Source organism: Cantharellus anzutake, assembly GCF_015039405.1.
Source record: "Cantharellus anzutake strain C23 chromosome Unknown EI90scaffold_94, whole genome shotgun sequence".
In the NCBI taxonomy this organism is placed as follows: domain Eukaryota; kingdom Fungi; phylum Basidiomycota; class Agaricomycetes; order Cantharellales; family Hydnaceae; genus Cantharellus; species Cantharellus anzutake.
The window spans coordinates 215,579-242,808 of NW_024067044.1; the positions used below are offsets into that span (position 1 = coordinate 215,579).

Consider the following 27,230-nt stretch of genomic DNA (forward strand, 5'->3'; position numbering starts at 1 on the left):
ACCGCCCACAATACTCACGGCCTCGCCACACAATCAAAGCCTGAGAGAATCACAAAGTCCGTGTTGGGGGTCTAAATAAAATATTTCCTTATGCACATGCCAACTTGCACTCATCTCCCATCCGTCCCTGTTCCTTCCAAAGCATTCACCTTGACTTCTTCCTCCTCTTCTTCCTCTCAATCCACGACGATCGTCATGTCGGTTTCTATCCCACCATCACCATCTCGCTCACAATCGCCAGCTGCCTCTTCTAAGAAGAGAATGAATACAACCTCCCCGGATCATCAATCGACTTCGGGATCGACGTCACCGACAATACAACGACACCAACACCAACCTTCTCAAACGTCTGTCTTCCTCCAACAACCTTCTCCTTCATCTCCTCTCTCCCCTTCCTCCTCTTTCATCTCACTCGCCTCCGGACCTTCCCCCCCTCATTCACCCGCCACCGCTAACCCCACTGAGACCACCACCACCGAAACGACAACAACTCGTCCTAGAACCTACTCCTCTTCTTCCTCCCGCTCAGGCCGTACAAAAATAACAGCATTACCTTCTATCAGCCAAGATTTAAACCTTTTGCCGTATATGACTCCAGATCGATGTGCAGTGGTGGTGGCAAGGACGAGTAGTAGATGGGACGAGAAAGTTAGAGAAGAGATGGTAAGCTTTCTTTGCTCTGCTTAACACGATCCTTTCCTTCCTTGGAGGCCTTTTTCGTATCCCCTTTCTATTGTTTGAATATCACTCATTTCTCGCTCTAGCTTTTCGACTCTCTCTCGAAAGATCATCCTTCTCCAACAGCGGTGACGACCTCCCCCACTATGTTAGCAAACACCCGTTTGAGTCCAGCATCCCGCTCAACTTCATCTCCTTCCAAACTTCACCTCACCACTTCCACTCCCACTCCCACTTCCACTCCTACCGCCCGTACCCAGACTTCCTCGCACTTACGAGCCCAGTCCCATTCGCATCCGAGTCAGTATCAACAGCATCAGTACGATGGGTGTAAGAATCCTAGAAGAACGTCGGGACATTGTTATGCTCGTTCTGGGTTTGCGTTTGGGTTTACACCTTTGGCGAAGACTGTGGTTGCGGGTGGTGGTGGCGTTGCAGATGAGCCTGTGAGCGAAGGGAGTGATCCACCGGAAGGAGAGTACGCTCATAGGGTGAGTTTTTTTCTTTTTTTTCATTCATTTTCGTCGTTCCGTATTCAGATTCGGGTTTTATTTAAAATTTTTTTTCAATGCAGAGAAAGAGCGATGCGAGTACGATGTCTAGTTCTTCTGCCAATTCGGTGGGTAGGAGTGGGAGGAGGATCATCTTCAGTGTGGGTGGTCCTGAGGAGGATGAAGATGTTTTTGAGGATGGGTACGGAGGAGAAGAGGAATGAGGAGTTGTTGTGTTTTGCGAAATGGAATATCGCGTCACGTCGCGTCGAGGCGGCGAAGTTGGCGTCGTCGTCTTCCGGAGGTCTTTTTTCAATTTCTGGGTCATGACTCCTCTAATTTGCCCCCCCCCCCCCCTGTTATGTCTCTGTTTACATCGATCTATCCACTATTCATCGCAGCATGCCATCTTTTTCTCTCTCTTCCCCCCCCTCCCTTTCCCATTTTGTTTCCCACTCTCGCCACACTATTTCTTCGCCGAATGATTCTCGCTTTCTTGTGTGATCTTTCTGGACCTGTGAACTCGGACACCTTCGTAACATGGACAATATTGACACAATTGCTTTGTTTGTCAAGTTTTGTTTTGTAGTATTTTTTTTTTCTCATTTTCCCAATATCGGTGTCATTCATCCCATCCTCTGTCCATCGCCATTTTTTTTATTCTCATATTCTCGAACCTGGATTTTTCCTTACACCTTGTTTGTTTGTTTACTTTTTTTACTACTACTGGCCACCAAATTAGTCATCGATGAACGACATTTTTGCATTGTTTGCCTGCTTGCATGTACATTTGGAACCAATTCCAACAAGGGAGTTCTTTTTTCTTCATCGTACTATGTATTACGCATTTATTCTAGCCATGAAAGCAAGTATAGTATTTCAGCCCAGGAATAATTGTCCTCTGAACGCAGTGATTCAAGACCCACTCCAGAGTAGCGGGAATTATGGCGGAGTTGGCCGAATTTATTGTGTGTTATTTTGGGCAACCCATGGAATTCGGTCCTCACCGTGGACGAGCTCTACCTCGAGAGCCAAAACTGACGAGCCCCAAACAATGGGAAGCATATAGGCAATGCCTTTCCCTAGAGCGGTTGGATGGATGGGATGTCTATGTGCCTGAGCTTCAGAAGCAGAAGGAGTGCATCACAGGGTCCAAGTTCAATCCACGCATAGTTGCACGTTTCCTCGGTTATTGTTTGCTTGGGGCTCCCAATGAGCAAGGGCGTGACGCATTGACCCGTGAGATCATCGAGTGCACGGACAAGGCGGACGAAGCAGAGAAATTGGCTGGGCTCGCCCATTTGTACCTTTTTGGGCTAACTCGTGTATGTGAGTTTCTTTGTGAAGCATTTTTTTATTCATTTCCAGCAATCTTTGACTTGCTATTCCCTAGTTTACAATCCCAAAGGCCTCACACCCTCACTGTCAATGAGTCAGAGTCCCATAGATTCTTTCGAGCAAGCAGAGGAGAGGGTGGCTCCTATACTCCAACGGTCCTCGATCCCCGATAGCAGGCTGAGGCCACTCGTGAGTATGTTTTGCTGACTTGTTCTTATCCCCTCATCGATGCATTCGGTCAGATCTTGCTTCGTGATGACAATCGCTGTGTCTTCACTGGTCTTTTGGATAAGTCTTTTGTGCATCATACACCGGGGGAACTCAAAGTGGCAGGACAGCGAGCCAATGTGGCTAAAATGGAAATGGGTGTGGAGGGAACAAAACCCAAGGCCAGTGAGACATATGTCGCTCACATTGTCAGTAAATCTCTATCGGAGGACATCGATTGCCAGTCAGAATCGGGAACAAAGGTCGGTTTTTTTTCCGTGCCTTATCTGATTAATTTAGCTCGAGTGGGCAAAGAAGGCAGCGGCATTGATCGAGCGGTTTGGAGGTTTTTCCTCCATCCAGATGCTTGGGGATCATTGTCTGAACAGTCCGTTGAATGCATTCACAGCATCGGATACACCGCACAAGCAGTTCGACAGCCTCGACCTGTGGTTAGTGCCAGCTCTAGTACGTTTCTTTGTCACTTTTTACCCTTGTTTCTTGGATTGACTTGTTATCTAGGATGATGAGAACGTCATCATTCCCAATGCTTACGTTCCACAGCACGGTGGGGGCATCAATATGTTAAATGAATTTGGAATTCGACCAATTGTCAACTTCAAAGAGGCTAAAACTGAAGATGATCAGGTCATCCATCCTCCTGACCCACGTCTCATCGCCCTGCATGCAACCTGTGCATGGGTTCTTCATTCATCTGGCGCCATAGACCATGTACGGGAGCTTCTCTTTCGAGAACCTGAACCGATTTCGCTCATGACTGAGCCAAATGCAGTTCAAGAGCTGTCTAAAGCTCTAGAGATGTTGCGGTACACTCGGCACATTCAGCACATTTCCTTGGTGGCCTAATGGTTTTCACATTCCACCCAACCTCTCCCTTTACTTCAATGTTGTGTGTATTTCTCTGGTTCTACTTGCTTCCACACCAAATTGTGTCACCGTGTGTGACCATCTGGAACTACGGGCCACGGGCCCAGCTGGAGCGCAAATGTCGACCCGGCCGGTTTCAGTGCATTCGGTCGGTCTCGACGAAAAAACAAACCAACATTACGACGGTGACTTATGTAATAGTTGTGCCCACCGTCGGAATGAGTAACTTATCCGAAACTTGACTCCAATTAGCTGGGGAGGAGTCTGCTCTTGCACAGTTTACGCATTCAAGACCCGCTACTCTGTAGCGGGAATTGCAGGATTGAATTCACTGGCCAGCGAGTGGCGCATATCGCGTTGATCTGTGTTGACATCTGTGGCGGACGTGAGAGGATCGATACGAAGGGGATGGGAAGCTGGAGCTACTAGCGGGATCAATACTGTGACGGAGATTGAGAACTTATGATGTGAGATGTCTGTTATGTGACGTACATGGATGGGGCGGGCGGGAGCCTGGAAAGCGGAAGAGGAGAGGGGGGGGGAGGCTGTACGTAGTGCGGCTTACTCGAGGTTGGCTGTGCGTGGGTGGATATGTGGGGGAAGTGGGAAAGCCTAGGCTTTTCGTGGGAGGTTGTAAGTGGTGGGACCGTGCTTTTTTCGGGAATAGGTAAAAGGGGGGGAAGAAAAAGAAAGAGAATCGGAGTAAAGGTGCGCGGCCTCCTTGAGGCTTAGTGCCCGGTGGTGTCTATACGTGATTGTCAAGTTTTGTTTTGTGGTATTTTTTTTCTCCTTTTCCTCATTTTCCCAATATTGGTGTCATTCATCCCATCCTCTGTCCATCGCCATTTTTTTGTCTCAATATATTCTCATATTGTCGTATTCTCGAACCTGGATTTTGCCTTACACCTTGTTTTTTTTTAACTACTACTAGCTGCCAAATTAGTCATCGATGAACAACATTTTTGCATTGTTTGCCTGCTTGCATGTACATTTGGAGCCAGTTCCAGCATTTCTTCATACTATGTATCACGCATTTATTCTGGCCATGAAAGCAAGTTGAATACATGTTTCATCGTTTAGCACAAGGTTTATGGCAAGTGCGTACAGAGCACATTGCAGGATTGGATTCACTGGCCAGCGAGTTGGCGCACATCGCGTTGATCTGTGTTGACATGTGAGAGGATTGATGCGAAGGGGATTGGTGGGATCAATATTATGTTGGTGGATGACGGAGATTGAGGACTGATGACGTGAGATGTCTGTTACGTGACGTACATGGGTGGGGGGTAAGTTGTACGTAGTGCGGCTTACTCGAGGTTGGCTGCGATATGTGGGGGAAGTGGGGAAGCCTAGGCTTTTCGTGGGAGGTTGCAAGTGGTGAAACCCTGCTTTTTCGGGGATAGATAAAAAGGGAAAAGGGAAAAAAAGGAGAATCGGAGGAGTAAAGGTGCGCGGCCCTAGGCTTAGTGCCCGGTGGTGTCTGTACGTGATATTTCTCGATGGCGTTCGTGAGCCGAGATTAGGTGATTGCGAATGAGTAGATTTGTTGTTGATAGGTAAAAGGAAAAGAAAAAAGAAAGAGAATCGGAGTAAAGGTGCACGGCCTTCTTGAGGCTTAGTGCCTGGTGGTGTCTATACGTGATGTTTCTCGATGGTGTTCGTGAGCCGAGCCTAGGTGATTGCGAGTGAGCGGATTTGTTGTCGATGTTAGCGAGTTGTGTTGAATGTCATTTTGGATGACCCATGGGTTGTTGTTTGGCCTGATGTGGGTCGACGAAACCGTCAAAAAGGGTCATGAAGAAGGATGACAAGGGGCTTAGTAAGAGAGTCTGACAGTTGTCACATTTTTGGGAGTGTCAGCGATGATGCTTTTGGATGCACTGCATGAGGGATAGTGGGCAAAGGTATGGGGCCGTCCGGCCAACAGCCTAGCTGAGAACGGAATTGGGTGTCATGTTGATATCGTTCGGTGAATTTGGCGGTGGAACGAACATGCAGCAGCAGCGTGGGCTTCCAGTATCATAGGATACACGGCGAATGGAGAAAGCTCAAGGGAGAAGCTAAATGCCATGTGGTCAGCATTGTAGAGTGGCGATTGAGGACCACACTGCTAAAAGCACTGGATGTGGCGTTCGCGATCAAGAGCTTAGTTGCGAACATATGCCCTTAGCTACTACATACTAATGTAACGTAACCGAATAACGGTGTAATTGCTGTCTGAGGGCACTGAGAGCGTTCGGCTGCCAACTGAGCAGCTTTCGACTTCGGATGGAAGCGTTTGCTATGGAGGACGGCATGGAAGGAAGGCTCAGCTAGAAGGCCACGACATTACGCATGACGATAGCTCGGGTGGGGAACATCAAGAAACGAGCGACTCGACAGGATACAACGTGGCTCTGCTGCGCGGGCTTCACACAACTCCCAAGCGACGCGTAAGGACCCTTGTATTCTAGTTAATTGTCGTTTAACGGTCCTGGGAACCAAGTTGGGCCAACTCACAGTTCTAAATTCGTCGCACAAAAGGTCTTGGGTCCCGCACTTCAGACGCTTTGACATCCTTCAGTGAACTAGCCAAATTGATGCCGGATGAATGGCAACAAGCTGAGGACAGATGTTGGCACTGAGCGTAGTTGATAGACTGTATGCACGTAGCTATAGGTAATGTACATCATGTAAGTCAAAATGATGATGATAAATCTATCATAATACCCCGCGGCCTCGTGATGTCGTGGCAATCCCGTCGATACGGGACTTTCTATACATGAAGTGTGGGTAGTCTGGTTGGTATCGTCTGGTGTCAGTGATCTTCGGGTTTAAGTCAAAATATTGATAGACCCTGCCGTACTGCCACGTGACAGCGAGGCCATGGGTGATAAAACCTGGGCCGTGGGAGTGTGGCTCTGTAAAAAAAACTAGCGCACTGTTCTCCAGGCAACTTCTTCTATCATGGGGAGGGCCTTGGGATACTGTCCGAGACTGCTGAGAGACGTGTGGATTGAGTTGAGCTAAGCGCGAAGTGTATGCTAGCGGATGAACGGCAACTAGCTCGCGCCAGAGTTTGCCACTTTCTTCGATCACCGGGAGCGCTTCGGAATCTATTCCAATAGAGGCTGGTATCCTGCCTAGCCTCGGAATGCCGCCCGAGTTTCCGGAGTGACGCCTCCAGAACTATGAGCGTTCGAGCCAAATCCGAGGTGTATGATTTCGGATAACTAGATTTGGCTCGATCTCTCGGGTGTCTTGCCGTGTCGCTCAATGAGCTAAGACGACACTTCGAAGCGCTCCCAGTGTGATTGAAGAAGGTACCGAACTCTGGCACCAGCTAGTTGCCATTCACCCATCATGATCGCACTGCACCTGGGGTTTGGCTAACTCGTTAAATTTTTGAACCAAATCAGGGCCTAATGGTGTTGGATGAATAGCAGCAAGCTGGCGCCAGTGTCTGTAGATCACCGGGAGCACTTGGCCAGTCCAAGTTTGTGGAGTGACTCATTAGGAATCTTGAGTGATCGACCCAATGAACTCGGAGAGCGCTCTTGGCGATCCAAGAAAATGTTAGACTCCGCTGCCAGCCAGTTGTCATCCTACCAACGGCGTATCTGACTCGATCGCTCCAGAATCTTAATGAGATCGGGTGGCATTCTGAAGCGCCCCTTGTGATTGAAAGTCGTTATCATACTTCATTCTAAATTCATTCTAAATCCCCTGAGACTTATGGACGTGAACTTGTTCTTCCATCATATTCTTGTACCGCTGATGCGCTAGAGGGCCTAGAAGACATGATGAGTTAGCGGCTATACGCGCTCTCATGCAGCAGTTGGTGCTGGGCACAATCACACCGCGTGCCACGGAACATCATCTTCCATCCTTCACAAAGCCAAACACAGATCCACAAGACCGAGGTTTACTCCAACATGCTCTAGCCTAGCTTGTCCTGTCCTGTTCGTGTATTTGAAACAGGGGTTGCAGCATGCGGTGTGGTTTGTGTCTCTAGTTAGTTCGTTGATTCTTGGTGTTCACGCCCGGCACTGTGCGCTACACCAGCCTCGACGTGACTCGAGGTGGGCATATACTAGGATCAATTATCTCTTCGGTACGCGGTCGGTCGGGAGGCGTGTAAACGTCAGCACTAGACATTATGGACGGTAGAATCAGGAATTGTTGTCCGGGGAGAAACTATGGCTACAATTGTTTTTCTATTGTATAAAGGCTCTATATCCGCAACCTTCACACTACTTCTATCAGACCACCTCCCCCTCACAGTGACCATCGGCAGGGGTACCCATCTCCTTTACAAAAGGAGATGGGTGACATGACCGATTGGTGGTGTGTCAATATCCACATATTTACGAGTGGGTCCCCATATGAGCAGGATCGACGACTCGAACGGTAGAGATTGTTTTGTAAGATCGAGAGCACTTGAACATCCTGCACAGACGGAAGAGAAGTTGAGCAGCGGGGTGTGCTCGAAGGAGTGAGGCAAAACCGATCTGTAGGGGTCAATAGCTGGAATGGGGGGGTATGCTTCGAGGTGGTCATCGGTGTGAGGCTGGAATGAAAAAATAGAGCGTAGGCCCGGGTTTGACAGTGGTCATGAATTGGAGTTATGTTGACGTCCTGCAGGATGGTAGAATATCAAGTAGCAAATCAGACAACCACTCGCAAAGCACAACTAGCCTTAGCCGCGTCACCGCATATGAACAGAACGCTAAAGAATATGCAAGCAGATGTTTTTAACAATGGGGTCGGTATCACAGGGTTCGTTAGGCTGAAGTAGTCTCTAATAAATAGAACGACGTTGCTTGCGCGGACAAGGTTCCATTGGAAGGCGATCAATCTGCGGGATATTCCCTACCGATGATTCCCCAGAGTATCGTCCGACGAGACAAATAACAATCTTTCCCGTGATGGTCCATAGCCGCCAACCTCCGCCCACTCGCATTGCACAAGGTCGCTGAGTGGCGCATCCAAGACACCAAGACAAGAATGAGCAATTGGCTACCTCCCATAAATGAGATGAATCGCGTGGTGATCGCACAGCTTGCAGTTCGGGTTGGCTTGATTACCCGCCCCTCTGACGAGTGTCTATCCCCATCGTTATAAGACGAAATGATGGACTAGCGATGTTGTCGCTCAGTCCCGTTGTACGTGAACTAAATATATATTGGAATAATCACCTAGCGATGTTGTCGCTGGTGTACGAGTGTTCAATACATGAGGTATGAAGGACAAACAAGATATAACCAACTCACCTCAGTCCCGTTGTACGTGAACTGAGGAAAGGTTGGGTTGTCCAAAAATTAAGATTTTATAGTCAGGCGCTATGAATGCGCACTGACTTTGGCACGGGTGTCACCAAGAAAGGTAATTGGCGAAAATCTAAGACGCCACACGACTCAACATCACCAAACGTGAGTTGGTCATAGCGTACGCCATTATACCAAGAATTCTAACAATCGTCACCAGCACTGGACCGGCAAGGTCCCCCCCCGAAGGTTTTCCTGATGATCGATCATATTCTCTCAGCAGGAAGATGTGGCGGTCCCGATTCTCGCCGCTGCGTCCGATGCATTCCCTCCTCCCCAGTGGCGCCCGCTTTGTCTTGGACGAAGTATTGGATAAGCAAGTCATGCTGATGCACGGAGATCACACACTCACGCGTCCCCAATCTTATAGCATAGCCTCAATATACTATAAAACGCACAATCCAGCCACGAAGCGGGGGGTTCATCGACTTCGACCTAGCTCGATTGGGTGGACAGAATGAGAAACCGAGTGGAAAGGACAATAAACTGATGGCACTGAATCTACTTTCTTTTCCAGAATCCTGCTAGGGCGCCAGCCAAACATAAGCTAAGCGCTCCGCTCTCGATTGCTGCAGCAAAATCTTTATGCCTTTTGTGAAGTGGAATTTTGCTGAAAATGCTTATCAATCCTGTTATCTTGAAGAAATAGCAGCTATCCGAGTTGTTGAACCATGACAACAAAGGGTGGGGACTGATGGTGCGGATCTGACCATCATCTTCCTTCTCCGTGTAGATGAGACACCAGGCGAAAGATTCGGCATCGCGTCTGTAGAGACGTGGAATCAGGCCCTTCAATTTTATCAACTACTTGAAGATACAAGTGTGGTTCCCCGAGCGAGCCTCTGTTTGAAATGTTGATACTCATAACTGAGACAAGATATCAAGTAGCGGAGGATAATTTCACCTCAGTCCTGTTGTACGTAAACCGAGGAAAGACATGAAAGAGAAAAATCTCGCTCTGTGAGTGCAACGTTCTGAATCGCGCACGCGCAAGGTAACAGGAATATCAAGAAAGGAAGTCCGACGCTGCACGTACGTCGATATCTCGACTTCAAGCAGCATGCATGTAGAATACGGAAAGGGCAAGGATTGAAAGCTGAGTATGCAAAGGGATTTTTTTCATCAGCAGATGACGAATGATGTTCGAATGAAAACGAGAAACGTGTAAATACGGAGAGCACCATGTTGAAAATGTATATGAACGGACTTTGTCGAGGCCGTTAAAAAGAGTTGACATACGAGGTTCAGCGTTTCGGCCATCCATGAGTATGGGGGTCTCCTTTGTCCACGGTCGGTCTTTCGGCATCTGGTCCTAGTGAGCCCATCGTGCCTCCTCATTCTACAACCTAAACCCAGGCTGCAATGCGGAGGGAGAGGTAGAGACGCGTCACATCACCAGCTACTTCGCAAAGCAATAGCTGAAGAGTCCAGTCATATCGTTAGCATCGTCGAAAGGTGAAGGATACAGATAATATGTCAGACTGATGATGCAACGATATCCAAGGAGGCCCCTGTGTAGCCGGAATCGGGGACTAGCTAGAATGGCGAAGAGAAAAGTCTTCGGGGTACGGCTCATTTAGGCATCTTGGTACATAGAAGTTGAGCAGCAGCGGGCTGGGTGTATTCGAGACGAGTTGTAAGGCATTGGAGAAAGAAACGAAGATGCTTGCTGTTAACTTGAAGTTGGTGGATCGGGTGAGGACGGAAGAAATAAAAATGTGGCAATGCTCGGGTTTGGACCGTCGGAGTCCGACGTTACAACATTGACACATCGTCCCCGGTCTCTGCACAGTCCGCGATAATGTCTCAAGATCTCTATACATCAAACCTCCACCCCACTCGCACTCCCCGAGCTAGGCAAATTGGACGTCGGGATCACTTCAGCTGGCAGTGTTTTATATTCAAAGGGAAGAAGTATAGGTGTTGTATTCTCTGTCGCTAGGGCGGCGCCCCCAACTGCACCGTGGAAGTTAACCTTCCCCCCCCCCCTCCGTAGAGCAATTTGCTGCGCGTGAAGATTGTCTGCTACAACATTTTCCAGGGAGGTTCATCCATAGACGGCTTCTCATAGGTGGGGGCTAGTAACACGTACACGTATCCAATGCACAGACGGAGGGGCCAATATTAATAACCAAGAACGAGAGTGGCATGTTTTGTGATAAAATTCGTCAGGTTAACTTTGTCCCATCATCGATAGAACATTTTAGGTGGCTCCCTTTCGTCTTTTTCCTCCCGGAGCTTGGCATACTCCATCACATTGACATGATTCAATGATTCAGGGAGGCCGTGGCGTTTCCTGTCGTAACGTTGCATGAAACCTGCTTTCGCAGGCCCAATGGCGTCGGGTATATCGAGCCATGTTGCAAGCGCCCATGCATCTAAGGGGTTGGGGCGAGCAGCGATGATCTTCTCTAGGTCCTTGGACAACAAATGTGTAGCTCTTCCGCATTGAAGTTTCCTTGAGGCGAGTATCAGAGAGATCCCCTCGTCCAACTCTTTGATACGACGAATGGTGTGCGTTGGATACGTGAAACGAAGAATTGCGTCGAGAATCGCTGCATCCTCCCCAATTTCGATCGTTCGCGCTCCGCTGTCGGTTTGCAGCCGATTGAACATATCGGAGAAAAAGGGAGAAGCTATGGAGAGGACGCATTTGTGCACGCGGAAGTCGATGCCATCGGTAGAACGTAGGACGACATCGCCATCCGCATATGTGAGATACGACGTGTCACGATCGAGGCTGGTAACCTGCGTAGACGTGTCACCGCTCGAAGTACTAGAGAGAGACATCCTAAAAAAGCAAAATACGGATCCCGCCACGTCTGTTTTAAATTTCGTGTACTTTCGCAATAAATGATCATACTTTGTTCACAGAACGTCGTGTGGGTTGGGTAGTTTACTGCTACGTGATGCTATCGAGATCAGATTGGGAGTGGCTGTGAATAAGCGCCTTCCGCTGTTTTCCGTGTCAACTTCTCTTCTGAACACCCCCTCGTCTAGCTCTCTTCCAAAACACTAGGCTGAGGTTCACAGCACTAGACAGTCGGCTGCGCAAGATGAGCGAGGCCGCGGAGCCACTTCTGCGCGTCCTAAAGATTGCAAGTGCTCAGAACCCACTCTGCCTCACAAGTTGATGCGAGCCAGCGAGCGCGCTTTCTTCCTTGGCGTGGGTTTGGCTAGGATGACTCCACTCGATATCGACCTACTGCATAGCCTGTCGACTAAAGTATGGTTTCGTTTCGACTGATAGGAGTTAAGCGCCGAGATTCCCGCATCTGGTCAGTTCTCAGTCAAGATCTTTATTCTCGCAACCCTAAAAAGACCTCCTAGTGGAGAGCATTGATTGATAAGAGATGATATGAACGTGAGTACGACGGTGTTGAGTCATTCAAGGATGACTGATTGACTCATCCGCGATTTGTCGCACATTAGGTCAGCTACAACCTACCCTTTTACGAGCATGCCGCTCCCTGAAGCCGATTAGAACGGTGTCCGACATTCTAGGGCACCTTGCAGCATTCTGAGGTCCCTGATCCACCTGTGCGAAATTGACTCATACCCCATGGTCTCTCGCCTAGGTTGTATATCATGGCACAGCTGATATCGGTGCTTGATTCTCCACACTCTAATGAAGTCTCATGGGAGTCATGCAGACACATAACCCACCATTTGTATAGGCACCGCGCTTATGGCCTCCAACCTTCGCACTCCGGGGCTGTGCAAGTCGCCTGGGTTGCACTCACTGCTTGATGGTTCAATAACTCATGAGATTAACCCTCCACCAGCCTTACACCAGCCTCCACAGGGCGCTTGGAGCACGGCGGCCGAAGTTATTGTCCGATGTCCGGCGGATCGGAGCGGCAGCAATATTGACGCGGCTGAACCATTGCTGAGTCACCTGGCATCGGAGCACAGCATGCATGTTATCGAATTCCGACTGAACTTATGACGTCTTCATATGACTCGATTCAGTCCAGCCCCATATAAACCGCCGTCACTCCCGACTCCTCCCTCTTCCTCCAATTTCTTCAACTGCGCTAGCTTTACATGCCCGCACTCGAACATACCCAGCGTACTTTCAACTTCTCTTCTACAACTCAAGATATCTTTCCCCCAGAGGCTTCAACGGAGCGGTCGGTTCCCATCCTGGCCACACAAAAACCTGCTCGCAGCCCCAAGTTTATGGACATTGACAACATCATCGGTCCTCAATCTCACTCTTCTCCGTCCCCACCTCCCAATGGTACCGACGAAATGACTGAACCATCAAATTGTCGCTCTGTCCTAGTTGGCGACATGCATATCTCTCCGTCCTCCCCATCGCAGCCCCTTAGTCACCGACATTCCCCTTCACCGACCAAGTCCCTCTCCCCACCGATCGACTCATATGGAGCCCGTGAACCACATGAAATGGAAGCATCGATAGAACCTCCTAGAAAGTCGTGGAAACACGCCACTGGGATTCGCCGAGGCATTCGTGTCGATAATATGATTTCTGTCGATGCTCCGACCCATTATCGGCGTCCTCCTGGATCCATTGCACCATACAATACCTCCACTTGGGCCCTACCAAAAGGAGGTAGCCCCACATCGGATACCCACTCCGCTCCACGTCTGCACCGCAGCGCCTTGTCTCCTCTCCAATTGCCCCAGCATAGTCGATTGTACGATGACAGCCTGGATGACGAAGTTGGATTGGGGTCTGCAGAGTCTGACGACCAAAAGTATCTGATCACTGCGGAGGATGGAGAACTCGTGTCCGTAGCTGATTCACCCGAAGCGCGCAAGCGACGACAGAATACCGTTGCGGCACGCCGGAGTCGACAGCGAAAACTGGAATACGTCCGCTCGCTCGAGACCCAGGTCGCCGAGCTTCAGAGTGAGCGTGATGGGCTTAGAACTCGATGCCAAAAGGCCGAGGAGAAGGTTCAGTGGTTAAAGGAGATGCTCATGGATGGTCGACGCAGCAGTTGAATCTAGCATATCGACTTCTTTCTCTTAACAACTTCCGACAAAACTCCTATTTAAAATTGCATCTTCAACAGATGCCCAACTTTTTCCGTGCGGATCGCTTCATGGGTTTCATTCTCCCGTTTCGCCCACTTATGGATCCGAAGGTGCTTTCTCCAACAAGCCCCCCACTTTCAATTGATGCACTTGTTCACATTGTTCGTTTGATTCACCTGCAATATCCCTTTCCTGTACTCAAGCGCTGTAATTTTTTGTTGTTATGGTTCTTGCGCTAGTCGTAATGTGTCGCGTTATATTTTTGTCCCTATACTTTCATTGCCTTCGTTCAGCAGGCATGTAATCAACTTTCTACTTAGTCCATAATGCATTGTGTTAGCGCCCGTACATTTCGATAATGACAATAGTAGGACGTGCAGCTTCTGAAGGACTTTGAACGGTAACTCGGTTCGGAGGGGGTATCAAGTGAGCTGCACGTCCTTACAGAGTGAATTATATTGAAAGTTTCCTTCCGGGCGGCTCACTTATCTGAATCACTTGTGCATGGGGATTACACACTATCCAATATCCAGTGCAGCGATTGCCCAGATGTTCATGTCGTTGCGAATTTCCTTCGCGTTGCTAATGGGAACTGGCCGGTTATTAGCTTGAGCCTGGCGCTCATTTTTGTTGTTTAAGCAACGATCATTGCAATAGAGACCGCTTGCAGGATCCGATGGCCAGAGATGGATTCCCAACCAGGGATCTAAATGATTGCATAGTATAGGATATGATTCTTGTGTTGGAATACGAGTCACATGATGAGACTGAACCGGAATATCCGGGAATATTCTACAGGTTACTAGGCGCCTGCGTAAGCGCTGGGCATAGAAGAGCCTGGAATGTTGTTGAGGAGTATAAATATGGGCGCTGGAGCACCGTGTGTATTTTAGTTATATTTCTTTCTATATTACATCTGGGTTGCGAGTGAACCGCTGAAGCGGGTTGCCATATTTGGAACGCCGCGTTTACAACATCTTGAGAAGACGGAGGCAGAGCCCAGTCAGAGTGATCGGCAGTCGGCCGGAGTGAGGAGGCCGCCGCACAACACCGGATCTACGGGATCAGGGAGTTGATCAAAAAAAAGTCGGGTTTGATGACTCGAGTTTGCCGATCCGATCAGGGGTCAATGGGTAGTGCCGGAGGCGCGCGTTGCGGCTGTGCACGTGTTCGTTTGAAGTTTTACCGGCCCGACTGTTTGTGCGGATCTGCAGGATCAATGAGCCCAGGAATGAGCGCTGATGGGGGGTCGGCAACCGAAGGTTACTCAAGGGATCGCTTACGTAGGCGGAATAGAGGGTTGCAAAAATGTTTTGGTTGCTTTCTCACACAGGATTTTCGTGGAAAATCCCACTGGAGGATTATTGGAGTTGGAGCAGAATTTTCTTCGACCATTGTGTCGTTCCCCAGACACTCTTACTTTGGTTTGCGAGAGGTTGAGCGGAGCACGATTTTAATCATGTCATTCCACATACCACCGCCACGGCTTCGCTGGAAGAAATCCTCAGTGAAGGTATGTGCTCGTACTATCCACTGTATGCATTAAAACTACCCACAACTATCCTCCGGAGCCCGTGCAAGAAGGGCAATGTCCCTGATGCCCCACTTCGACGTAACTTCACCAATATATCTTAAACCGTTTCGTGAGATCATCAGATGGCTGCCGGAAGTCATGCCACGATGGGGGAAGTCATAAAATGTGCACCACTTGGGCAAAAAGTTGACGGAATGCGATGCAACTTTTGTTAGGGTGGGTTGTCTGATTGCTCTCTAATCAGACGTTTTACTGAGTGAAACTCATTAGTATGGGGTTGCTGTAGATTAAAATCCCTGTGTCCATCGAAAGATTCCGCTTATCAAGCAAATTTGCTACGGCATACTGTACGAGATACTTGTATGCACACTCTCGACCTCGAATTTACAGCGCATCGATGCGCCAACGACTCATCCTCTTGTTTCTGATTGCGGAGCTCATGGCAATGCTGCACTCACTCCAGTCCCCCTCACTTCTCTCTCAGAGACGACACATATTATCGCGTTAGAATCGGTATATATCATCGGTGTGTGGTCGGTTTCGTTTTGGAACAGCATCGCCGCGATGGGCAATTGTAGATCATGGTATTGAGCTTGCACAGCCCATTTTTGACGTCGGTGATGATCGATTACATTGTACTTTACTGTAATACAGGTGTATACTATGTATTGTAACATGAAATTCTACTTACGTATTACGTCGCTGAATACTAGAAGGTATCTGATAAAATATGGTGCACAGAACTTGGGACCCGGACTTCGTCGGGTGAGTTGGTACAGCAATGCTATACGGGGGCGTACTCATCCTCAAATCCATCGATGAAAGCTTCTATTACAGGTGCGTTGCATGACGGAAACACAATTTGTTGTACTTAACAAGGATCAAAAGGGAATATTGCCCCAGACTCGTGGACGAGAACTAAGGAAAAGGAAAAAAAAAAAAAAAGTTCCAGTACATACGCATATATGGCCGGAGTAAAGTGTCGTCAAACCGACAAAAGAATTCCATCAGTCAAGTAGAAGTAAAGAAAAGGTGCTGGTGACAGTCACTCCATGTCGTGCTTAAAAATGATCACAACCGTGATCAGTCATGCCGGCAGAATCACCTAAGCTGCCATGAGTGCCCTGCTAGAATATTGACGGCATATAATACACACTGTCCGGCTCTATTTGGAACGGCCAACTTCGGGAGCATCCTCAGTCCATCTAGATAATAATGACGTGAGATGAAAGCATGGTAAAATCACCAACGACACGTACACCACCCCGCTTCCGCCGCCGCCGCCGCTGACGGTACCTCTTTTGGCGCCTAGTCTGATAGTGAGCTACGACGTGAACATTAATTGGTATTTTTGGGACTCACTTGAGCCCTTAGGGGCAAGCGGACCCTTGAGCAGCTCCAAACGTCTTGCATATGCATTCACAGTAGGCTCGAGCGGTTCGCTACGTGCCGGGAGAGCCGCCGAGAGAGACACCCCAAACGCAGCCAAAAAGAGTACGAGGGTGGGAAGTTTGGTCAGAAACGTGAACATCCTGTTAAGTTCCTTCCTGGAGGGATTCTGTAACGGTTACTAGTTCCCTCAAAGGACGGCTTTATATAGGAACCGGAAGGGCACAACCTTCTCAAAGGGCAGCCTCGCAAGCATGCAGAAGAGACTGATATCAAAGGGTGATATGTCCAGCCGATATGCCAGCACATTGATGAGGCATATCATATGCATGTATCTCATGAGAATATTGCCCAGGTCATGGCATCCATTATGTTACCACATTGTCGAAGCTCATTGCTCAGCCATTAATATTAGATCCCTCCGGCTTCAGCGAGGCGCCCTGATGGGCCCTAGTAACCAGAAATCAGATAGAGCCTCGGGTGAGTCTGTAAGAAAAAAATCACCAGGGCCGTTCAACTAACTTGCGCTAAAAATGATCCGAACCCTAGGATATCCCCTGGTGGAGAGGTGGGGGATATTGAAACCGTCCCTCTTGTCAAATGGATAATCAATGCATACATACTTCAATAATGAGCAATGACCAATATTCAACACACAACCGATTGGGGTCATGACCCTATGGCGAGAATATCAAGGCTCGGCTAGGACTGAGTTGGGCACATATTTTGTCGCCAACAGCAATGAGGGCTTTAGACGAAAGAATATTCGGATTTCGCTAGTTGTTACTGTAACGGATATGAGGACTTGTGCCGGCGAGACTCCCGACCATGATTGGTTTAGGCAATGGGGCCCCAACCCCCAGCACCTGGTTCGGTGGCGACAGATGATATGCATATGAAATGGGTCCCTGATAACCCCTTATGGATACATATGTTTCAGCATGCTGAAGCAGTGGGAGGGCCGGGTTCTGACTTATCGTCAGCTGAAGGTCAGCAATTTCCCTTGCGGACACGTTTTTCAGCAGGCTGAAGCAGCGGGAAGGGTTCTGACCTTATCGTCAGCTGAAGGCCAGCAATTTCTATCGCCACAACCCGACGTCTCGGCCCAGTAGCGCCCGTTCGGCGCTGGAACGATCAATTATTGTTATTATATTAATACCATGATGTGAACGAGCCCAGGCATCTTTCAGACTGTAAGTCAATGCATGACGACTTTGGGCGCTCATGATGCTTCCGCAACGTTTACCGCTCGTCTACTTCCTCGTCATTGGTCCTGATCCGCGTTATTTGCCCTAGGGAATAAGAATGACCGATTTGTTCCGGCAGTGCGCTCGGTGCTCGAGTATCCCCGCCGAAACCCAGAACTCAAATGGATCGATCGCAGTGGGTGACGGATAGGGAAATTGTAATTTGTTCTGCGATTTATGTGATAGTGCGATGGGTAAGTACGGAATTTTTTCTTATGGCGCAAGAGACTAGACCTGAGGGAAAAGTCGGGCAGGAGCAGAGTGGCACAACGGCCCAACTAGGGAACAATAGTGAAAATGAAGAAGGGGGGCTTCCTGGCCACTCTTCCTTAGCCGCTCGTGTACCACAAGCACAACCGCTGAAGTCTCAGCACATCCGGTACAGCCCGCAGGCGATTATTGGTCATATGGGCCCGGCTGAGGACAACCCCCAAGTTTGTCCTCGCCTGTAATAGCACTCTTACTGTAAGGGGGGTATATTCTCGCCCTCAGTTCAGCCTCCTGAGGCTGATTCAGCTGGCCGAACGCCCTATTATCGCGGCACGATTCGGTTTGAACACGTTTCAGAGTTATTGTGCATATGTATGCATGGGGATTATTGTATCATGGTGTACCATAACAAGGACGGGACGACTGTTCTACCCTCGTGCGCCTTATCAGTCCTACTGCGCGCGGCCCACCATGGGCGAAAATAACGCGGGAAGGTATCCATCCGGAGTTGCGGGTGCGAGTACGTTGGCGACATGCATACATCCGTTGCATTTTTCACGAGTAGAGAGGCCCTCCGACAGCTTGTTCATCAACTCCTAGCTGGGGGGGATGGAATTAACGTTCCGTCATTTTTGAAAAACTCGCGACGCTAACGCATGCAGTACTTCGGGTATCGGGGATGAAGAAATAAATTACGTGCATACAAGCGAGCGCAAAGAAATATATAAACAAAAGCACAGGTATTAATGGCGCAAAATTTACAATAGCGCGTGAGCATTTGGGGTATATGATCAAAACAAGTGGGTGTTCAATAAGCACAAGAATAGAATATGGGGGGTATATGGGAAAGCTTTTCCGATTTGTGAGCGGATGGGAAATGAAGCACGAAGTCCGTATTCACTGAAATGAAATTTACGTCCGAGAAGAGGGATATTCTCAACGCTGACCGCCATGTTTTCCTTCATTCTGTGTGTGTCGAAGAAGAATCGGGGCCAAGATCAGGTTGTTGTTGGTCAAGCCTTTTGTCCCGCAGAGTGCGCCACTCAACGGAGTCCGAGCAAAACGTCGGTTGTTAGAACCGGAAAGGGCAATGGGCAAAATTGAGCAGAACTAGAAATGGCGAGGGGTTAATATAGCGCGCAAAGCACAACGGTGAAAGCTTTACGTACAAAAACGTGGGGCAGATGCTGGCGCAATTTTGAACAGAATATGTTGGAATCGTTTTGAGAGAGAGAGAGAAAGCTGACATGAGCAGCTCAGCTGGTACGTCCAGCGCTTCGGCCATCCATGAGCATCTCCTTCAGCCACTCGACCCTCTCCTCTGCCTTTTGGTATCGAGAAATGAGCCCCTCACGCTCATTTTTAAGCTCGGCAAGCTGAGTCTCGAGCGAGCGGACGTACTCGAGCTTTCGTTGCCGGCTCCGGCGTGCCGCAACGGTATTCTGTCGCCGCTTACGGGCTTCGGGTGAGTCAGCTACCGAAATGACAGTACCATCCTCCGCAGTAATCAGATATGTTTGGTCATCAGATTCCGCAGAGCAGCTCCTGAATTCACCGCTATCCGAGTCATCGCCATTCAATTGGCTATGCTGCGGCAACTGGGAGCGAAGTGGTGCCTGGAGAGGGGCCGTAGCATTTTGCTGCGGACGGGGAGTGGAACCAAAATCAGATGTGGAGTTAACTCCATTCTGTGGGGCTAAATCCGAACCCTTATAACGCTCCATGGATTGAGGCGGCCTCCTATAGTGGGTTGGGGCGTCAACTCGAACCATATTATCGACCGAAATGCCTCGACGATGCCCAGTAGCATGTTTCCGCGACTTCCTAGGTGGTTCCATGAGAGCTTCCATCTCATCTGATTCTCGAGATCGATGTGAGTCAACTGAGGGAGCTGGGGGAGAGAGGGAATGCGGAGGAGAGCGTGGGTGACTAATGAGCTGCAGTGTGGGGGGAGAGGCGGGATTGCCATGCGGAGGAGAGCGTGGGTGACTAATGAGCTGCGCGGTGGGGGGAGAGGCGGGATTGTCACCAGTTATCGCAGAGTGACGGTTAGGTAGTCCAGTCGCGTCATTGGAAGGCGAAGATGGAGATGGGTGGGGGGAGGGACAAATAATGTTATCTATCTGCATGGACTTGAAGTCGCGGACAGGTTTTTGTGTGGCCAGGATCGGCAACGATGGGAGGAATCGCTCTGTGAGAGGTTCTACAGCAAAGGGTGTTAATTCATCTTTGATGGACATGGAAGAGAGGCTGAGAGTGTCTCGAAACAAAGCCAAGTGGATGTTGGAAGGAAGGATTCGGAGAGATGTCCAAACCTTTATATATGCTTGACTCGTGAGAAGGTCATCAGAATTGAATTGGGTGGAGACGGAATAGAGTAATGCTGTGCAATGACTCAGCGTCGGGCTGGCCGTGTCATGTGTGCCTTCGGAGATTACAGCATAGGTTTAGCCGTCGGTAATCGACCTCCAACTTATCTGGTGGCGGTGGAGGAGTGGAGCTTTGAACTATGTAATTCTACTTCACATGTTATCAAGGGTGACTAGCACAGCTCCGAAGTGGAGAAATGGAGCCGAGATCTACGCAGACGGAGGTGTGGATGCCTCGAGGCTCTGATTAGCACAAGGTACACCAGGGTAGCACTCTATCGGCCGTAAGAATTCCGAGACAGAGTCAAGCGCGGATCAGCTGTGCCCATACTACGATACGATTTCGAAGCGTGGGCCATGTGCAAGGAAGATCAGGGCGTCAGAGTACTGTGGAAACACCTCACCGGATTTAGCCGATTACGGTGGAGTTCCTGGATAAGTCGGTTTGTGTTACGTTATCGACTGACGCTCGCGTACGATAAACTCTCCGCATCTCCCAGCCTTCATCCGCCCATGTGGGTTTCGCTTACATAAACTCCTGTCGGCCAAGGACGGAACTGTCGTGAATAATAGTTGGTAGAGGACGTGGCCCAGTCCAAGTCCGAGGGCATGTTCAAGCAGGAAAACTAGTGGGTTCATTCTGTTTTTGCATCTCACACGATGAGGTGTACAGAACTGGTTCGCTTTGTATAGAGGACTATTTGACACAGGATTTACGCCAGCATCTTGGCAGGGGCAGGGAAAGTTACGGCGCCTACTCAAAGTCACCCTCGTCGTAAACTGGCGTAAACAATAGAGTCCATAAGGAACAGACGGTCATTTGAATTTCTCTTGCTCCTTGGTCATTTAGTGCGGTAAAAAAACCATATAACCACTTTGGGAAAGCAATGCACATATCACCCTTTCATCGCCTCTAGTATCCGCAGGCTGAGCCGAACTCTGTAACCGATGCTAAACCGACAGGCACCACCATACATATCCCTTTCGGAGCTGCGTTTCCAAGAAGCGAGATAAGTATGAATGAAGGCAATACAAAAATGATTTAGACTTACACATGCATTGAAACAAGCGCATTGGATGTGCCGAATGTCTCTTCCCCTGATCCCTTTTAGTTTGTAAGAGTCATTTATGACGGAGCGATAACTAAACTCTGTCACCGCTGAATTGGATAACTTTTGTGCTCTTTGGGGACGACTGACCGTGGAGCTCATGGGTTCTGGCGTTACATGGACCTCATCTTCAGCCTCAGTCTCCCAAAGAGACAACTTGCCATATTGCTGGAACTTAGATTACACAGTACGACCACACCAGTTCCAAAAGGTAGACATCCCAAAACCGGGATAAAGGCAATGATGAATAATTTACCGCAGGCCGAAAGCCAAAAGGAGATTCTCCAAAACAGCGCGGATTTACGGCCATCAGTAAGCGCATCAACACACCACAACATAGCCATCTTCGGCGATTGCCGAAGGCATCCTGCCCACGCGGCACATCTCTTTGAATTCTTTCTTCACAGCAGCACAACCGCAGACAGCGGGGTGCGAAAGGAATCTGGTTTATAGGACCGAGGCCGAGGTTTGTTTCCTGGTTGATACTTGTGTGATGTTACAAGCCAGCAAGGGTTGGACGCGATGCTAAGAGAATGTCGCAGCCGTTCGCCGTCCCGGGGGAGCCGCGTAACCAGACAAACTGGTTCTCGACCCCCTTGACACATTTGGTTATCGAACGCCTGGAATCTTAGATCGCGTGCTTTCAAAGGCATTCGCGTTTTTTTCTTCTCGGTCGTGACATAGGTGTGGCCCAGCAGCGGCCCTGTGAGTTTTTTTCTTGAAGCTGGGTGGTAGTAATGGTAGCGTTGGTTGACGTACAAACGACACTACACGGATGGTCATGCTGAGAAAGCAGCGAGGTTATTGCTACCATCTTTGACATCCGAGCCCTGATAAAATCAACAAACTGGAAAGACCACCCCAGAAGGGCACACGCTTGGGCTTTCTAAACTTGGAGCGGCGGCAAAAAGAAGTTTGGGGGGGGGGATCTGACCTAAATCTGGGATGGAGGAAAGCTCGAGACTCGAGAGCGGTGGCTGTGGGTTGGAGAGTAAGTCTCGTTAGCGTTTTTCTTCCCATCGCCAGGTGACCTGAGTCTGTATCTGTGTTGGGCGCTAAATTAGGGGACTCGCGAGATGACTTTCGGTGGAAAGGGGAGATAGTGATGGCTGAGGGACGTAACAATTTAGGATGTGAGTCGAACCCCAAGAACCATTGGGAGGCGGAAAAGTCAGTGCGTCACAGTAGACGTAGATCTGTCACGATCTCCAGTAATCGCTCAGCTCAGGGAGGGAATGAATGGGTGCCGGGATAGGGAGTAGGGCAGCGGATCCGCGGAGGTCTCCGGTCCATCCTCACATCCTCAGATGTCTGACCTTTCTGCCACATATTACGTCTTGTATACATGGATATATTTCATGGAGCGCAACGGGGGAATTCATACAAATCAAAATAGTGGGTGTTGCAGTGATCCGCTTTGTTCCACATACCCAACACGCTGCGCACTCTAGTTGGATCGATCGAAGGGTTAGAGCGAGGATTTTCTATTCCAGAGGGTGACGAATTTCTTGTGTAAAGATAATTGCTGCTTGTCAAAATCCCTATCCAATTCGTTGTTGAAGGAAGCGACAATCTAAAAGGAAAGATGAACAATCCTTAAAATTTGGGTGAGAGCAGCGCTTCGTGGCCATGCTGACCGTTCAACTTCATTTGCTGTACCAACAGACGCTTAGTAAGCCATATGGAGGAGTGCATCCTTCGGCGAATAATTACGTAAATTGTGACCCTTTCGCTTACGTGTTTCTGCTTGGATGGCTCATGCGTCATCCTCTAGCTCTTTCTCCTCTTTCTGGTGTCTTCCTTTGAGTTTATCTATTCTTGGACGCATCAATTGCCCTCTGCCTACAAGCACTGTGCCCCAACAATCCTTCTCAATCGATCACCAAGGAAGCGGGGCCATCACAACACTCGCCAATGGAGTTCTAGCCACAAAACCCATACATAGTTACACCCCCCGTCACCATAGTATGGTAGCCACAGGGATGTACGCGGAGATCCAAGCATGTGGGAGACAATATATTGTTAAGTATCCATATTGATCGTTGTTTAAAACTTCGATAATTTAGTATGCATGATGGCATATACATACTGTTAGATCGACGGATCGTGAATATGGATGCTATCCACCCCTTACCATCTTTGTTGTTGTTTTTGTATCCCCGCAGCCTCGTTATGACGTGGCAGTTGCGGCTATCCCACCTCAATACAGCGCGTGCATACATGGGGGGATCATCCATACATAATGAGTGTGCTTCTGGGTGACTGGGCTCCTCGGGTTTCGTGTCATCGGGCCCGGGAGACTATCTTTGTTTTAGCACTACAACAATATGTATTTACATCGATAATTTCTATCTTTCGCCATCCCAACCGGCTGAGCGATAGAGGCTGGTATCCTGCCTGCGGCTGAGCTGGTGCTTCAACATATATGTGGTGACTAGCAAATGAAGTAGTCGACGTGGTTGCACAGCAGAGCCTTTACGACAGCGGTAGGGAAAAGACGCGCGCGGTGTGGGGCCGCTCGGTTCCGTTGAATGTATCGTGGCGGAGTTGCCCGAGCTCATTACTTCATCACCACTTGTACAACTTGCATTGGCTCAGAACGCCTCTATCATCTTTGAAAGATGTCGACCAACGTTGATTTACCTGCAGCCGAGAGTAATTCATACCTCGCCTTTGAGGATGGCGATGTTATTTTACGCTCCACCGACGGCGTTGAGTTTCGCGTGCACAAATATATCCTCTCCATCTCTTCTCCATTTTTCTCCAGCATGTTCACTTTGCCACAAACCAGCGGTGAGACGCAGACTATCGAGATAGCAGAGGACGCTAAAACCCTCGATGCACTCCTTCGTTTCATCTATCCGACATCCGGACTGCGCCGTATCGAGAATTTGGAGGAAGGGATTTCGATTCTATTTGCTTCAAGGAAATATCAATGCGATAGGGCCACGACCTTAGCGTCCAGAGACTTGGAAAAGATTATCGCTGCTCGTGGAGGTGACTTAGATGCATGGGCCCTTGCGACATGGCTTGATATCCCTGATGCCATTGAGCCCGCGAAACGCCGCTTCCTCAGCTCTTACCAAGGTTTTAGTATGCCAGATTCTTTAAACCATATCACCGCAATGGATTACGCGAAACTCTTAAAGGAACAGAAGGAAGCCAGTGTTGTACGTTTATAATTGTACACATCGTCTTTACCTGGTTGCAGCATGCGCCCCCCCCCCCCCTCTTTCAGTGAGTAGGCTCCACTTTGTAGTGGATGAGTTCTCTTCGATTTTTGGCACGTATATACGTATTTGACACCCCGATCTTTCAGGTATCCTGACTTGAATGTTTACAATTGCGACATGTATGTACGGATCGCCTCTCAAAATTGGTGACCCCGTCGTCCTGCAGTTCCTTCTGCATGTGGGGGTTCAGATTGGTGGAGTCAAGCTGTATTATCCATCCTCTAAGTCCGCGATATCTGAGTGTGATGTGGACCCGCTAATGCAGTGGTGGGTATGCGCAAAGAATCTAAGGTGTCATCCTACTCCACGGGATCTTGTATGCTCCTCGTTACACAAGCTGAAATCATCATTACCCATTCCATTAAAACACAAAGTCGAACTGTCTACATACACATGTCTGTTCAGCGAAGAAAGTGGAGTTTCTCCTAACACAATCGGCCCGTATTTCCTGTTTGACGTTAACCTACGTTGTCGGTTGATGAGTGGTCATCGTCAAAGTTGCGAAGCAGAGGTATTACCTCTTTGGCAGTGGCAAACCGGAATCACTCGGTAATATGGGGTGGGCTACATCAGACGATAGCTATGCCAATATCAAACACAGAAGATTGGAGAAAAAGCAGCAAACATTCTTCATATGAGTTCAACCAGTAGTTGTACTTTTTAGAATGGTAGTGATTTACGCTAGCATGTTACGCTAGGGCACATGAGTGTTGAGACAAACATATAGAACAAGTGGAGTCTCACCTCAGTCAACCGTTGTTGAACTGAGGGAGACAAAAGCGAAAAATTGTTCACTGCAGTCGCCTCAATGGCGCACTGACTTGGGTAGCAGGAATACCCAAAAAAGAAAGATTACGCCACAGGCTCAACATCATGTTGTGAGTTGGCCACAGCACACTATCACTCCCAAGAAATACAAGAATTTCAACAGTACTGATATGGTGTCTCTTTGGTGGACTTGCAGGAGAGTGCGGCGATTTTCCCAGAAGCAGTGCGGTAGGCAGGTGACCAGCCTCTCTTAGTGGGGTCAGTAATTGACGGCATGTAGTTCCCGAGAATATGTATTTGTTTCCCTGACTCGCACTTTCGCAAGAGAAAGATGGCTGAAGCGTGGACCCACCGGTGGATAAACACGCCCAACCCCCCGAAATCAGGATTCTACACAGCCAACCAGATGGCACCGAAACTCAAACCCACAAAGCACTTCAGCAAATCTGGAAGAAAGACCTTCAGCCAAGTCACACAATTCCGAACAGGCCATGCCCACATTGGAGAGCAAAGAGTGCCAGTGTGGCAAACCAAGTCAGATGAGGACACACATCCTAGTGGAATGCCCCTGAACGAGAAGGCATCGTCACATATTGGGCCACGGCAAACAAGCTAAGTTTAACACCCACATGGGCAGTGCGAAAGGCATGGGGAGACTAGTGTCATTCATCAGCACATCCAAGACAGGTGACAAACGAAGCATAGACAGAACCTGACACCCACCGAGGAACACCACCCCCAGGTAACCGACCCATGTCGCATTTCACTTGATTATTTCTTACTTTTATTACCAACACAACGACAATACCCATGGACACTACAAGACCCGAGGACCACTGACACCCGATGACACCAACCAGAATACCCATAATGTAGAGATGATCCCCCCATGTACGCCACGGTGGTGGTGGTGGATCTATCTTATTACCCCGCGGCCTCGTTGTGACGTGGCGGTGTAAGGTCAGGATAGCTGCACAGCCTGCACTGCCACGTCATCACGAGGCCACAGGGTATTTATCATCATCATCTTCCCTACTCATGAACGAGAATACACTTCGGCTGGAGGCAGAGCCCTTGGGCTCGGCGAACATTTAGTCATGTGAAAGCTTCTATAAGAAGCTCGAAAAATGCAAGGAGACTACGTTCGAAGATGAACCCTCTGGTTGATTGGATTCACTACCTACATATCTGTTCCGACATCGGGCTGTTTCAGTTGTAATCCCTTTCGGAACACTTGGGTCTGCTTAGATGTGCTCCACCAGGCCTTCACTCATTACATAATGAAGGGTTGTCAAATGTTCCTCTTTCGGGTATGATTCGCACGCGTGCTTGGCCTTTGTGCCTTTACTGTTTCTTTCATGATGCTGGTTACGAGCCCCGGTGTTGACGAGGCAAGGTGAATCTGCAAGAGAATGGGAACATAGTTGTCCACTGCTCCATCTCTTCTGCTCCTCAC

General features: G+C 49.0%; 10 protein-coding genes across 10 annotated transcripts; 7 read left to right on the forward strand and 3 right to left on the reverse strand.

Annotated features, from left to right (window-relative positions):
• Positions 1 to 259: 259 nt before the first annotated feature.
• On the forward strand, positions 260 to 1,526 carry EI90DRAFT_3082657 (uncharacterized protein; the record flags this gene model as incomplete). Its single annotated transcript, XM_039062021.1, has 3 exons — positions 260 to 663; positions 765 to 1,169; positions 1,253 to 1,526. Coding segments are annotated over 3 exons (950 nt in total), but the record flags the coding sequence as incomplete, so codon positions are not given.
• EI90DRAFT_3082659 (uncharacterized protein) lies at positions 1,422 to 2,057 on the forward strand. Its single transcript, XM_039062022.1, has one exon. The coding sequence runs from the start codon at positions 1,531 to 1,533 to the stop codon at positions 1,756 to 1,758; it is 228 nt and encodes a 75-aa protein (XP_038909906.1). The 5' UTR covers positions 1,422 to 1,530; the 3' UTR covers positions 1,759 to 2,057.
• Positions 2,058 to 2,158: 101 nt separating this feature from the next.
• On the forward strand, positions 2,159 to 3,581 carry EI90DRAFT_3132905 (uncharacterized protein; the record flags this gene model as incomplete). Its single annotated transcript, XM_039064522.1, has 5 exons — positions 2,159 to 2,498; positions 2,563 to 2,696; positions 2,750 to 2,977; positions 3,015 to 3,182; positions 3,237 to 3,581. 5 exons carry the CDS (start codon positions 2,159 to 2,161, stop codon positions 3,579 to 3,581), a joined length of 1,215 nt encoding a protein of 404 aa, XP_038909907.1.
• A 7,205-nt stretch (positions 3,582 to 10,786) lies between these two features.
• EI90DRAFT_3002204 (uncharacterized protein) lies at positions 10,787 to 12,038 on the reverse strand. Its single transcript, XM_039056344.1, has 4 exons — positions 11,837 to 12,038; positions 11,769 to 11,792; positions 11,667 to 11,699; positions 10,787 to 11,633 (listed from the first exon to the last, which is right to left on the reverse strand). The coding sequence occupies exons 3-4, from the start codon at positions 11,696 to 11,698 to the stop codon at positions 11,096 to 11,098; spliced, it is 570 nt and encodes a 189-aa protein (XP_038909908.1). The 5' UTR covers position 11,699; positions 11,769 to 11,792; positions 11,837 to 12,038; the 3' UTR covers positions 10,787 to 11,095.
• An 827-nt stretch (positions 12,039 to 12,865) lies between these two features.
• Positions 12,866 to 14,257, forward strand: EI90DRAFT_3082675 (uncharacterized protein; the record flags this gene model as incomplete). The annotated part of the gene is given in 4 exon segments (XM_039062023.1): positions 12,866 to 12,909; positions 13,260 to 14,191; positions 14,202 to 14,207; positions 14,218 to 14,257. A coding segment is annotated over 1 exon segment (495 nt), but the record flags the coding sequence as incomplete, so codon positions are not given.
• Positions 14,258 to 14,829: 572 nt separating this feature from the next.
• On the forward strand, positions 14,830 to 15,647 carry EI90DRAFT_2689445 (uncharacterized protein). The gene has a single exon (XM_039053469.1). The coding sequence runs from the start codon at positions 15,012 to 15,014 to the stop codon at positions 15,459 to 15,461; it is 450 nt and encodes a 149-aa protein (XP_038909910.1). The 5' UTR covers positions 14,830 to 15,011; the 3' UTR covers positions 15,462 to 15,647.
• On the reverse strand, positions 15,245 to 17,215 carry EI90DRAFT_3082678 (uncharacterized protein). The gene is made up of 5 exons (XM_039062024.1): positions 17,190 to 17,215; positions 16,812 to 17,117; positions 15,703 to 15,826; positions 15,538 to 15,674; positions 15,245 to 15,509 (listed from the first exon to the last, which is right to left on the reverse strand). The coding sequence occupies exons 2-5, from the start codon at positions 16,978 to 16,980 to the stop codon at positions 15,442 to 15,444; spliced, it is 498 nt and encodes a 165-aa protein (XP_038909911.1). The 5' UTR covers positions 16,981 to 17,117; positions 17,190 to 17,215; the 3' UTR covers positions 15,245 to 15,441.
• Positions 17,216 to 17,509: 294 nt separating this feature from the next.
• On the forward strand, positions 17,510 to 18,537 carry EI90DRAFT_3020890 (uncharacterized protein; the record flags this gene model as incomplete). Its single annotated transcript, XM_039057570.1, has 4 exons — positions 17,510 to 17,707; positions 17,779 to 17,827; positions 18,135 to 18,221; positions 18,272 to 18,537. 4 exons carry the CDS (start codon positions 17,510 to 17,512, stop codon positions 18,535 to 18,537), a joined length of 600 nt encoding a protein of 199 aa, XP_038909912.1.
• A 773-nt stretch (positions 18,538 to 19,310) lies between these two features.
• Positions 19,311 to 20,623, reverse strand: EI90DRAFT_3082692 (uncharacterized protein). The gene is made up of 2 exons (XM_039062025.1): positions 19,465 to 20,623; positions 19,311 to 19,405 (listed from the first exon to the last, which is right to left on the reverse strand). Exon 1 carries the CDS (start codon positions 20,533 to 20,535, stop codon positions 19,552 to 19,554), a length of 984 nt encoding a protein of 327 aa, XP_038909913.1. The 5' UTR covers positions 20,536 to 20,623; the 3' UTR covers positions 19,311 to 19,405; positions 19,465 to 19,551.
• Positions 20,624 to 24,230: 3,607 nt separating this feature from the next.
• EI90DRAFT_3082701 (uncharacterized protein) lies at positions 24,231 to 25,323 on the forward strand. The gene is made up of 2 exons (XM_039062026.1): positions 24,231 to 25,010; positions 25,093 to 25,323. Exon 1 carries the CDS (start codon positions 24,395 to 24,397, stop codon positions 24,953 to 24,955), a length of 561 nt encoding a protein of 186 aa, XP_038909914.1. The 5' UTR covers positions 24,231 to 24,394; the 3' UTR covers positions 24,956 to 25,010; positions 25,093 to 25,323.
• Positions 25,324 to 27,230: the final 1,907 nt, after the last annotated feature.

Excerpts from the sequence above, each read along its gene's own strand:
- EI90DRAFT_3082659 (XM_039062022.1), top strand. The coding sequence starts at position 1,531 with ATGTCTCTGTTTACATCGATCTATCCACTATTCATCGCAGCATGCCAT.
- EI90DRAFT_3082678 (XM_039062024.1), bottom strand. The coding sequence starts at position 16,980 with ATGTTCACGTTTCTGACCAAACTTCCCACCCTCGTACTCTTTTTGGCT. Across the intron at positions 15,827-16,811 it reads GCTTGCCCCTAAGGGCTCAA|GTCGAGAGTGTGCATACAAG; the intron begins GTGAGTCCCAAA and ends TGTAAATTCGAG. Across the intron at positions 15,510-15,537 it reads AAACGGTTTAAGATATATTG|GGACATTGCCCTTCTTGCAC; the intron begins GTGAAGTTACGT and ends GTGGGGCATCAG.
- EI90DRAFT_2689445 (XM_039053469.1), top strand. The coding sequence starts at position 15,012 with ATGACTCGAGTTTGCCGATCCGATCAGGGGTCAATGGGTAGTGCCGGA.
- EI90DRAFT_3082692 (XM_039062025.1), bottom strand. The coding sequence starts at position 20,535 with ATGTCCATCAAAGATGAATTAACACCCTTTGCTGTAGAACCTCTCACA.
- EI90DRAFT_3002204 (XM_039056344.1), bottom strand. The coding sequence starts at position 11,698 with ATGTCTCTCTCTAGTACTTCGAGCGGTGACAC. Across the intron at positions 11,634-11,666 it reads AGTACTTCGAGCGGTGACAC|GTCGTATCTCACATATGCGG; the intron begins GTCTACGCAGGT and ends CGATCGTGACAC.
- EI90DRAFT_3082701 (XM_039062026.1), top strand. The coding sequence starts at position 24,395 with ATGTCGACCAACGTTGATTTACCTGCAGCCGAGAGTAATTCATACCTC.